The 13,547-nt window shown below is 34.0% G+C and overlaps 1 protein-coding gene across 1 annotated transcript; it reads right to left on the bottom strand.

Annotated features, from left to right (window-relative positions):
* Nucleotides 1–354: 354 nt before the first annotated feature.
* Nucleotides 355–3,210, bottom strand: LOC149207241 (putative disease resistance protein At1g61300). Its single transcript, XM_089397976.1, has one exon. The coding sequence runs from the start codon at nucleotides 3,208–3,210 to the stop codon at nucleotides 355–357; it is 2,856 nt and encodes a 951-aa protein (XP_089254102.1).
* Between the last annotated feature and the right edge of the window lie 10,337 nt (nucleotides 3,211–13,547).

Below are 13,547 nucleotides of genomic sequence, written 5' to 3'. Positions count from 1 at the left end.
GCAAATGCTGAAGACTGAAGATTTCTGTTCTAGGAGGGTTAATGTTAACAAAATCATTCAACATCACGTCCACAGAATCTAAATTAATGTCTACAATTAACCAAACACTAAGATATAGGAAAGCCCCCACAATAATGGGGAAAGAGAGCCACAGAGATGAGTAAGTGGGCAAAGGAAAGAAGGACAAAGAGATCCTAAACCTGGTTATTAAAAATAGAGCCAAAGAACAGGGTAAAAGGTGTTAGATCTTTGCTGTTGTGTTGGACTGGCACGATCTAGCACGTACCGAAAATTTGAAGTGGTGGCAACACCGATCCCGGACTCTGTTCCTTTGTCTTCTGCGTTGAATCAAGTCTATGCCAAAGGGAACCACCCCCGCCTTGATCCTGTCCTCCTTATCGATGCTGTAAACTTGTCTCTTGCTAACTTGAGGTTGTTGTCATTCTCCATATTCTTCTCAATGGATATTACAAAATTATCTATTGTCAATTTGATCCTGCGGTCATGAAAAATTTTCCAAATACGATCACGCTCGTCGCCTTCAAACCAGAAGCCGTCCTCCCATTCTGGGCAGCACTCCACCCCTATTTCTTCAAGACTAGTCATATGCTGTAGTGCTTCGGGCATTTGTTTCAGCAGGTTGCAGTTCTTCAGTCGCAAATGCTTCAACATGGGCATTGCCCCATTCTCAAGCGAGGGGAAACTTTCCAAAGAGCTAAAGTCTTCTATGATGAGAGTTTCGAGTTTGGAAAACGCCATACGTTCTCCAAAACCCCTTGGAAAGTGACTGCACTTATTGTTACGTGACAAGCGTAGCATCTCCAGATTTGGAATAATTTGTAAGCCTTCATACTCTGTGCTAGAGCTGTCGTCTAGTTCTAACAGTAGAAACACGAGGTTCTCAAGTTGAAACACCCATTTTGGCACTGCGCATTTGCGAAGACGAATGATTTCAAGGCGTTTCATTGATTCCATGTCCTCTGGAAGGTGGAGAAGGTGGGAGGAACTCATATTTTTGATGGAGAGTCTCCGCATCTTTGTCATGCCCACAAGTGTCCCCTTGAGTTCACCCTGTGATGATGATTGAGCATCTAATGTAAGTGACAGGTGTTGCAGACGGGTCAATCCTTTAAGATCCGTCCATTGCAAAGCCGCATCAACTGCTTTTAATTGATCCCCTTTGAATAGTACTGGAGCGCCTTTCAACGTCCTTAAGTGGACGAGCTTAGATATTCCGGCGGGCAATGACTTCAAATTTGTGCAGCCCTTCACATTGAGATACACTATATATCTGTGGGCTTCAACCCCCAAATGCATGCTAGACAGCTGTTGACAAAAGCTAACATCAAGAAATTGGAGACGCTTCAGACCACCCAAGCTGTTGGGCAGCTTTTTGATGTTTGTTTTGGATAAATTTAGGAACTTCAAATGTTTTAAGTTCCCAACAGACGTGGGCAATGACTGGATGGACGTCTGACTTAGATCTAACACAGTCAAATATTTCAGTTTATCACAAAAACTTTCAGGAATTGATTCCAGTTTGATGTTATCGCATAGGAATAGACTGCGGAGTCCTGTACATGAAGGGACGGCCTCATTGATTGTTGATAGATTATTTTTAATTAAGGAAATTCTACGGATACCCTGACACTCATCAACGGGTAGTTCATTCAATTCGAGTCCGGGCTTTAAGAAACTTTTAGTTTCCTTGTGGGATTCGACGAGGGCTAATTCATGCAATAAATCATGCAATTTACAAGATTTTACCCGCCTATCCCGACCATCCTGTGATCTCTCTATCACACATCGACCAATAAGTTGGTCTACATAAGAGCGTGCTACCTCATAGATAGCGTCTCGTGATTCATGGCCAGAAGTAGAAACAAGTCCTTCGGCAATCCAGAGATGTGCTACGTATTCAGATCTTATTTCACTATTTGGAGGAAAGGAACAACAGTAAAGAAAACAAGCTTTGAGAGGATCAGGCAATGCCTCGTAACTTAACCTGAGAGAGGGCATAACACCCTCGGTGATACTCTCTGCTTCATTTAGACGACCCAAGATCGATTCCCATTCATTAGGAAGCCTTCTAACGCTTGCCATGGAGGCTCCTATTGTTTTGATAGCCAAAGGCAGCCCAGAACATTTCTGTACAATACGGCGGGCGGTGCTGGTCAACAAAGGCATTGGCTGCTCTGAGGACGTAAAATTAGAATGAATACAGAACAATCTCCAGCTGTCATCCTCCGACAAAAATTTCATATGATGAATTGAACTCGTCTGCGCCATAGCCTCCGCAATTTTGTTATCACGGGTGGTAACAACGACCTTAGTTTTGCTGTCGGGTGGAAACTGCAACCCCATCTTTTCCCAAGCCTTTTTGTCCCACACGTCATCTAAAACAAATAAACAACGTCTTGGTTCTAGATGTTTGTTCTTTCCTTCAAAATATTTGTTAATTCTGTCCTGAATTCCCTTTACACCCCCTTCTTTTTCCTCGGACACTTTTATCTGTCTGCACGTCGACAGCAGCAGCTCTTCAACGTCAAGTTTGGGTGATACTGAAAGCCACACAAATTGGTCGAAACTGTCTCGGACCTTTTGGTTCTTGAATACCTCTTGCACCAGAAGGGTTTTGCCCTGTCCTCCCATACCCACAATAGCAATCACTTTGAATCCATTTTCCAATATCCACCGACTGACCTTTTCAGTATCTTCCTTTAATCCCACCGCTTGAAATTGAGAGAGAAGAGCACAGGATTTTCTTCTTTTATCTTCTTCTGAAGATTCAATATATGCATTGAGTGCTTGAACACCAACAGTAGCATTGAGGGAGGGCAGATATTTGAGATATTTAGCACCCGTGTGTATCTTTGTGATTCTTTCCTTCAGTTTCCTAATGCTCCGGCCCATTCGATAGCGGAAAATTATGTTGATGAAAATAAGCTTGCCCTGCTCGCATTCCTCCACTATGTCGACAGCATCAGTGAGAAAATCCTCAAGTCTGTTAAGCCAATTGGTCAGTGAACTCGAATTGGAGGTCCTGGTTGCTCTCGCATCCGTCAACAGGCATTTAATGGAGTTAACCTCCTCACAAATGAATTCAAAACTTTCTTTGAAACTAGTAACTAGCCATACCTCTTCTACAATTTTTTCAGCTAACATAGATGACAATTTGTCTGCAAGCTCCTTAACAATAACTTCCTCCATCTTTGCTCCTCCGATTGCAATGCAGCTACACAGAATCAAGCACGCAGTCACGTCACCTCTTCAATCTCGGCTACAATATCGTTAATGAGCAATCGTTAACTGTCCTGCATCGACAATAAGGCAATGGTATAAAAGCAAAGCGCAAAGCGTTTGTGTATTTAACTTTTTCTTTTCCTTTAGCTATTCACGATGCCAAGACTGATTAAAATGATTTCTTTCGTTTAGGGTTTGCTAACAAAGCTAGCCTGGCCTGTTCTTTATGGTCAAGGAAACCTGGAAAGCTAAAAAGGGTAAGGTGCCTGTGGTACACAGGCATTTCTTTTTTATCAAAAGCTATGTATAATATTTTGAGTAACAGCTCAATTAGCAATAAAATAATGTAAATTCAGGGAAAACTGAAAAATCCAAGATTAGACTCCAGATTCACGGCTCAGATGAACTATTGAGTTCCTACCCAAAAAAAATTATTGTGTTCCTGTGAAAAAAACATGGGTATAAGAGACAAGCGGCACCAATCCATCTTCTTTGGGCATAAAAAAAAATTCATTATCTTCTTTTCCTCGAGGGTTTTATAATTATAAACTAAAAATGCCAGGTATAAGAGAAAAGCCCTGGGGCATAAAAAGTTCATTATTTTCTTCTTCTGGAAGAGCCCGGTATAAAAGAAAAACATCATGAATCCATCTTCTTTGGGCATAAAAAGTTCATTATCTTCTCCTCTCGGGTTTTATAATTAAAAGTTATGCTACCATAGAGATACCTCTATATATTCTTTCCGTGTGATTTAATTTAAAGGATTAATGTTAAATCATTCTAGAAAATCTTAAAGTAAATTATTGTTTATTCATTATCCGTGGAATAAGATTTCTTCGGGAGAGAAAAGTGTTATTACATCATTATCCGTGGAATAAGATTTCTTGCAAGAGCGTGTTTTACTTTAATTAAATAATAATAAAAGCTGGAATTAATAAAGACTCACATTAAATCATGTTACTCCGTAAAACACCTGGAAGTCAAAGGTGATTTTGATGGTACATATTTACTGTTCTTAACATAGGCTGTAGATTCTTTCCGCGTGATTTAATTTAAAAGATTAATGTTAAATCAAAAGTGGTAGTATATTACTGTTTATTCGTGGAATGAAAGTGAAAAGTTTTATCACATCATTATCCGTGGAATAATATTTCTACTTGCTGGTGTTAGTGATTATGACACTATGATGCATAATTATGACACTTAGTAAGTAGTTAGAATTAATTTCTCCAACATTTTTTTTTAATTACAATTATAAAAATTTAAACTAAGATGTTTACTGGTTTGAGTTTTAATTAGGTCTATAATTTAAAAAAATTGACATCAAGTGTCTTTTCTTTTTCTCTTTTTCCAATTCCTGTAACTTATGAATTGCTTTAACTTTTTTCTTTTTGTTGTGGGTTATAATTTCAGATTCTTGATTTGTTGATGCAGCTCTTCCATTGTTCCAAGCTATCCATGTATGTCCTTGATTTCTTCAAAAACAGTGTTGTATGTGGATTGCTGCCACATGTCATCTTCTTTTGTGTGCATTTCATAATCAATATTTTGTTGCATCATAAGTATATAATAAAAAAATTTCTCTTCAGGACTCCAATGGATGCAAATTTCATTAATGTTTTCATCATCCTTGTTGTCTTCAACATTCAAGACATGGTGTTCCAAGTCATGCTTCAAGGAACCTTATCTCCTCTTCCAAATTTGTTACTTCTTTTTGGTTGCTACTAACATCTGCACATTCAAAATCAATGTCAACATTAAAAACATTTGCAAAACTACATCGGTTCTATTCTTTCTACTCTACAATGAGCGATTTCCTCTCTTGCACTTCCTTCTCTGCTTCTGTGGCTTCCACTTCTTCACTAACTTGTGTTGTTGCAACCCAATTGTCTTCCAGTTGGTTTTCAGAGTCGAGTATGCTTCTCTCACCGAATAATATCATGTTGATATGATGTTTCTGTTGCATCATTTACGACCATTCATAATTAGCCAACTGGTCTCCATCAAACTTAACATCAACAAATTGAATTGTTGGATTCACCATAACTCTCGTTGCTCCATTGAAAACTTCATTACTATCAACAAGCATTGTTGTTGGCTTTACCAAATCTTCATCCAATTGTGGATGTGCACAATGGGATTCAGGAGCATTTGTGTGCTCTTTCTTTGCTTCTAAAATTTTTTCACAATCATCATCCACTTGTGGATGAGCACAACAGGATTCACCAAATTCTTCATCTTCAACTAGATTACTCCTTGTTACACCAAATTTCCTTTCAAGGGTATCCCAAACCTCCTTAGCTATCTTTGCATCTGAAATTAGGGATAGAATGTTGTCATCTACAAATTATTTTATGCATTTCAATGTGCAGGGGTTCTTTTTCCTTTTGGCTGCCGTCTCTTTCAAATAAGAATCAAACATATGTTGTTGTTTCTTTGACTTTCTTAGTCTCTTGGATTTTCCCATTTGTGGAGCTCTAGCTAACTGTGGCTCAACAAGCAAATCCACCTGTAGATATAGTTATTGCTTTTGACTTTGCTTTGTCTTTTCGTTCCTATTATGAATACATCATATGAAGTCGCCTTGACTTTTCATGTTGTTTTGCTGTTGACTTTGGCATTGCACTTTTCGATACAGGCACATGCGACTTCACCCAAAAAATTTCAGTTTTGTAAGTTTGTTGCATTCATCACACATTCTCTCTTTGTCGGAGTGTGATGAACCAGAAAAATGATTTTATACTTGGTTCCACCATCCGCCTTCAATTTCCTTTAGCTATGGAATCAGAGCACTTTCTCTATGCATGTCGAGTGGCCTCAAATGACACACTACGACTAGGACAAGGCATGCTTCATAAAATCTAAATTTCACTCTGAATCCGTCAACAATTTGTTTTGCCCTGGCTTCTTGGCTTTCCTTTACTGGTTATGCAGTAACTGGTTTCTTGACAGGAGCATCTTCTTCATAGTTGGCTTCTTACCCTCGTCGACTTCTTGATATTTGTTGCTCTCAAGGAGTCTTACATAGACTAAACTCTGATACCATGTTAAAGAAATGAAAAACATGGAGCAGAAGTCACAATTCTCATTACTCAATAATATTTAAATAGATTACATAGGAGACATCTCTAATAAATGACTGAAATAGAACTCAACTAAAATGGACTAAATAGTAACTAACTGTGACACTTGGATGGACAATTATGATACCTAGCAGGTGATTGGAATTAATTTATCCAAAAGTAAGAGTATGATTTTCATTTTTCCTTCCAAATGATCTATATTAAATAATCATAAAAACTCACATTAAACCATTTTATTCTATACCAATATTTTTTTCTTATAACTCTTTGAAGTCAAAGGTGATATATGGTGTATAATCTTCTCTAGTTTAGTATGGAAGAAATGTTGTAGTGTGTTGTTATGTTATCTATAATTAACCAATCAAATCCTAAGTTAAAATAAAAACAACTTCAAACTTATTATTTTTATTATTATTAATTTTTGGTGGGTAGTTAAGCTATATTTCTTATTTTTGTTGTTGTTGTTATTATTTGTTGGGTAGTTAAGGTAAAGTTGACTTGGTTAAGTTACTGGCAGTTTTTGAACTCTGCATTTATGACAAACCATGGTATTCATGTGGAATATAACCTATTGTAAATGGGGGAAATTAAAAACAACCTACATCCATCTTAACTCCAGATATATCAAGCGTCTAGTGGGATCAAATCTCTTTTGTGCTAAAAAAAGAGGTATGTACCTTGAGAGGCTTGATCCCTCTTGACGCTTGATAGATTTGGAGTTAAGATGTATCTATGGTGGTTTAGTATAAATGATGTGTAATTTAATATAATGTTTATAAATTAAAGTGATTTATAATTTAACATGCTAATATAATTTTAATAGTTATTGATTTAAATTTATATAATTTTTAGATTTTAGATAGTAAAAAGGGTTAATTTTTTCATGTAAACATTTATAAGATTCTATATCCCAAATTTTTCGAGCATTATCATTGATGAAATTCCTTGAGTTAAAAATAAGTTTTTTTTGGAGTGAAAACATTTGAGCAAATATTTACATCTCAAGATATTTGACATAGATTTGAAATTTCTCTTCTTGATCCATCACATCAAATTTTTTATGCTTATAAAATTTTGATGTCATGGACTTAAAAAAAATATTCAAAACAATTCAAATCATGAAAGCCTCAGCTATGAAGCACTTGATAAATCTAGTAATTAAGATGAATCTACATTGTTTGCAACCAAACATTAATACATGAAGACATAGGGTTCAAATTCAGTTTTGAAAACATCCTCAATAGTTAATAAATATTCCATATTTCTACATTTGTGTTTTTATTAGTATATATTCTTTAATTAATGTTTTGGCTTCATTATTTTTTCTGAATCATATATTGTGATGAATTAACTCTTTGTAAGTTATCTAATTCATAATATACTTTTCTTCGTTAATACATCTGTTAATATGATTCATCGTCATTGTGTCGCATAACATGCTCTTTCACTCCCTTGTTTTTTATCACTTTTAACATCAAAAAGATGCATGATTATGTTTTGTTAAATATTTTTATAGATACACAAATAAAATACTAAAAATACTAAATACTAATGAGAATATGAAATAAGAACAAACATTATCATTTGTTTCTAAAATAAATGCATGAAAAAGAAAAATTATAGTTTTGTACGGAAATCAATGTATCATAAGGAGGAACGAATTATTTTTTTCAATGAAATCAATGTTTCTAAGGAAATCAAGAAATTGAAGTTTAAATTGAGACACCACAAGAAAGGTCATATTATTTTTGATGTTTAAATTGATGTAATTTAAAAATGAAAATAATCAATTTATATTAAAATAAATGCATCTAAACATGGCATTAACAAACATGAGGTTGGAAATAATATATTATAAGAAATGTCGCTTAAATATGGAATTAAGGAATATGTGGTTGAAAATAATCCATTATAAGAAATATCTTATTTGATATTGAAGTTAATATAAATAATAGTTACAAATTTATATCCACAAATATTCTAGAAACACTTCACAAGGAAACTAAAGGTATTAATTTTCACATTCATTGAAGTTATCCCTAGTATTATCATTAATATTGTCTATTGCATTTAATCTAATCTAGGGAGATTTGAACAATTCATTCATTTGAACATAACTAACCATACGCCTAACATTATTTACAATAACTAGTTGGGATAATCTCTTTGGATTTAAACACACACACCCAAAATAATAATAATAATAATAATGGAAAATGAAACATGGAGGATGAAAACATTTTCTCTTACACACAATACAGTTATCTTGGTCCCTAAATCAATGGTGTACATCTGTACGTGATGAATAGTTAAAATATAAATGAATTAGTATGTAAAATGACACAACAAATGACAATAAAAGAATAGATCATACACTACACAAGGAAAAGCACAAAGAAATTGGGAGTTGTGATCCCATACGAGCATAAAGAGTGAGGTATTTGGGATCATAAAAATACTATTATTTTATTAGTACCTTGATTTCTTTAATTTGGGTCTCATTAATGTTTTGAATTGGATTATTATATTATTTTTCATCTATCCCAATTCTTTTAGAGTGGACAAATGACAGGAAGAAACTTGAAGGAGATATTTGATTGGTGGGACCCATTTTGGATAATTGGGGTTTAAAATATTATAGATCCATTTTGTCGTTATATTGATATTTTTTGGGGAATACAATTTTCTCTTAAGTTCCAAACCATATGAAATTATTCTTCATGCAAATACCTTATCAACAATGTAGGAATTGCATTAATCGGAGCTTGCATGTAAAATTCATGCCTCCTACAATATAATCTATCATGATTGACCACCGTGGTTCAAGGGAATGCCATGTCAATTGCCATTACACATGCCAAAAGATATAATCACTACAAAAGTTGAATGAATTCCATTAAAAATTACTCTAACAAAGTTTTAGGTGGAAAACTTCTACTTCCTTTCCCTCCCTTGCCATTTCCCTCCCTTGGCCATTAATGATATACAAGACAATCCTCCAATAAAAAGCAAGAGAAGTTGGCAATGTCACATATTAAATGTTTATTTTCTTCCCAGAATTTTCTTAAATTCAACCCTCATTATCACACTAAGGTCATTATATTCTAGTCCTGCCTTTGAGGATGCATCAACTACTAAGTTGTGCAGTATTAATGTTAAGGAGTTGGATTTACGTTTGTTCAAGCCTAACTCCATCAATAAAATAGTCTCCAAAGATGAATGAAAGCAACACCTATTCACACTCAAATATGGAAACATTTAAAGACATATAGCACTTCGAAGTCATCATCATGAAATTAGAGAATTTAGATTATAGAGCACTTCGAAGTCATCATCATGAAATTAGAGAATTTAGATTTTAAAGCTAGCAACACGTTTTACTTAGCAGGTTTCTTTAACAACATAGTGAAAAAAAATTATATTCCCATCATTTTTTTGGTACGTCTTAAGTTATTTTTGCATGAAAACAACAAATTCGACCGAAAGATATAAAGTTTTTCATTCCCTCTAATATTTTAGTACTTTTCAATGTTGTGTAAACCAACTTGTATTTTATACATTCTAGTAAATTATTTATTTAACATCCTAAATTTTCATGCTCCATTTCTTATTTAAATGGATTTTTCTTTCACATTCCCTGCAATTCCCTGAACATTAAAAGTTCCATGTTATTTAGATAGGTAATATTACACACGTTAAATCTTTGCATACACATTTTATTTAATAAACATGCTTTTAGTACTTCTACATTATTTTCTAACTATTTATATGATCATTTGTCATATTTTAATAAACATGCTTTTAGTACTTCTACATTATTTTCTAACTATTTATATGATCATTTGTCATATTTTAATAAGCATGCTTTTAGTCCTTCTACATTATTTTCTAACTATTTATATGATCATTTATCATATTTTATTTATTATAGCATCACTTATTTTCAATACCTATATTTCTTTACTAATATTGTCTTATTATCTATTCTTTACAACAACTCAACAAAAAAATCCAACATTTTCTATATTTTCATTTTTTTTTTAAATTCCAATATGTTCTATTTTTCATTTTTTAGGATGTGATCTTTTTTACCTATGTTTATTTTAATCCACTTTTATGCTTATACTACTACTTTTACTTATTTTTAAAACATATGTATATGGGAATTAACATTACCAATTTAATTTTATATAAGATTTTATTTTTAAACATATATATGGGAATTAACATTACCCATTTAAGTTTATATAAAATTTCAAGTTAATAAAATATTTAAAAATAGAAATGTTAAATATGTGAGTATAGATTTTATACATTTCACATTAAAAATTTATTTATTTTACACATTTCAATAAAATTTTTTAATTTTATGTACCCATTTATTTATTATTTTTCTCATGTTTGATGTTACCATAAATAACATTTAATTATCATTTCTACGTCCGTACTATATAACATTTTTATTATTACTTGTGTCATATATAGGATTAGTCAGTCTTTCTGAACTACTAGTAGATATTCCTTTCTCCAATGAAAAAGATCATGTCGATATCTACTTAAGAGCAAACAAATATTGCATAAATGTACACTACTTTCATATATATTACAGAAATTAATAGTCCATCACAAAGAAAAGGAGATAATCCCAGTGTGCCACTACCGAATCATGTCATCCACTTTTACAAACCATGGTTTTCTACACAAAATTTAGAAATATTGTAGCCCTCTAAACCAAGTGAACTTTTCAAAGAACCTCTCCGACAAACAACCAAATTAGTTCCCCTCAACCACTCCCAATGGATCATTATTTCAATAAAGGTGGCATATTCACAAATTATATACATGGATAGATATGCTCCTTTACAACCATATATTCATAATATATAAATAGCCACATTTAATGCTTTACTTTTTCTTCATTAATGGAATCCATACTTGCAATATAAGCATTTCAAAATAAAAATAAAAATGGGTACCACAACTCCCTTTGGATCAACATGAATCCTCACAACAAATTCCATGTCCTAATATTCCTTACAAAGTTTGAAGAAATGCTCATAGAACAACTCTACCCTATTTTGTAGGTCACCGATGCATGTGGCAGAAAATATAAATATAGTATTGTTATGACAAAGTCTCCCTAAGACATCTCTTCAAGCATCAAGTGGTTGCCTCTACATATACAGGACTTGGATAGTTTTGTCATCCCATGCAAGATATTTGAAAAATGATCTTATGATTGTGTTATTAGTAAATCCCATGTTATAGTTCCTTGAAGTAAAAGTTAAAGTATTACCCATATTCTAAGGATGTCCACTTTGATAAAACCAAACTTATGGATATACTAACACTTGCTAGTAATGTTTCCCATTTTCTTTCTCATTCACACTCTTTTATAGTAGATTCCTCTTGAAACTCTATAGATATGTTTTCATTTCTATAACACCCACCAAAATTTTGGCCTACATCTAAATTTGAGAGCCTACTTTGACTTTGCATGATGTTGTCACAAGTATTAAGAGTCGTCAAATGTGTATTCTCTAAGTGTTTTGGTCTCGTTTGTAAGAAAATAAAAGTGTTGTCTTTTAGCTAAGGCAAGTGACGCACATCATACAAGTGTGGTTTTGATGTGTTTCAAGGGATGATATTTGCGTTAATGAGTTGTACATACCATGTAAACATCTATCGCACTCATTTCCAAAGTTTCGAGCATTGTTGCACAAGTGTCGTTATGATCATCACAAAGTGTATCTTTGGTGTCACACTTGTTGTCAACCATAACAGAGTTGTTGCATTGAAGAAAGCATGTTATTCATGTGTTATGATTGCTCCTCATTATGTCATCAAGTATTCTAAGTGTGTGATCATTTTCAAGTCTTGATTTTGTTCAGCCTCATCTCACTAATACAACACTTAGTCAAAAAACTGGAAAACTCCCTGATTGAGACACTCAGCCTCATTCAGTCCTCCTGGAGCACGCACTACACGGTCTCAACCCTCAAACAACAACCTTGTCTCTTAACATTGCACAATGCTGATTCTCTTCCTAATAGAAATATGCACTACATAATCCTAGTGCTCAAGCCCAACCCCTGAGCTCCATAACTACACAATCTTTCACTATAGTTAGCCCTGAATTTTGAATTATACAATCTTCAATCCTCAAGCCTCATACTTGAGCTCCTGAATTGCATAATTACACAATCACCTGACCTCCTGTCATTTCATAACTACGGAGTGGGAAGACTCGGTTCTCAATCCCTCAGCCTGGCCCCTTGAACCCCTCAATTGTGTAGTTTTCAAGCCCAGTCCATCTTGAATTTTGAATTACGTAGTCTTAAGGCTTAGTCCTAACCCTTGACTACCTTAGTTGCGCAATTTCATAGTCCTTGAGTCTCTCTCTCATCCTTCCACCCAATTTTAGCTCAATGAGTGTATCATGATGTTGCATATTATACTAGGGGTTTATTCGACTGATGTCATCTTATCATGAGTGAATTGCAGTCGCATGTATTATATCATGCTATGATCGGATTCTGATGAAGGAGATGGATAAGGAGGCCATGTTAGAAGACACCTCTGTACTTGCAAGTACAAGATGATCAATCAAGATGAAGGAAAGGGACATTAGATTGTGACAACATCTTGATATCCAAATAACACTAAATACTCCTCATCTCTAAGACATATAGAGGTGGAAGAAGAGACGATGATGTATCTTCAAGAAAGCACAAAGTAAGAAACAATAAAGAATGACTTGACATTTCCATTTCATCAGTGTCATGTCATGTCATGTCATGAGTCATCATGTGCTACATCATTTTTGGATTATGTAAATTCTTAGTCGAAAATGTATTGTAAAGTGGAAGTCCAAAGGACATGTACAGAATGTAAAGAATCATGTAAGAGTTGAAAAGACCTACGGAAGTCAAACAATCATGAGGGTAGTCCAAGAGTCATAAGGAATGTGAAGGATCACCCCATTTGTTATATATACACCCTAATTATACAAGCAAAGGAATTTTTGCATTGGCTTCTCCCTTAAGGCATCAGAGAGACAAAGTTAGTACTTTTGGGGAGCAAGTAGTGGCTTCAATGCTGCACTATTGGAGCAAGTGATGTTCTTTGTATACATGCATCTTGGGAGTCTTAACTAATATTTGAAGCCTTATGGCCAACACATTTTCATTCATAGATTATGACTATTTGTAATACTGTTCT

This window comes from Pinus tabuliformis, chromosome 1_2 (genome assembly GCF_031772625.1).
Source record: "Pinus tabuliformis cultivar Carrire ecotype Pingquan chromosome 1_2, CPIR1, whole genome shotgun sequence".
Taxonomy (NCBI): Eukaryota; Viridiplantae; Streptophyta; class Pinopsida; order Pinales; family Pinaceae; genus Pinus; species Pinus tabuliformis.
Note: the sequence above shows the minus strand (reverse complement) of the source record. Positions and strands in the feature narration are given on the sequence as shown.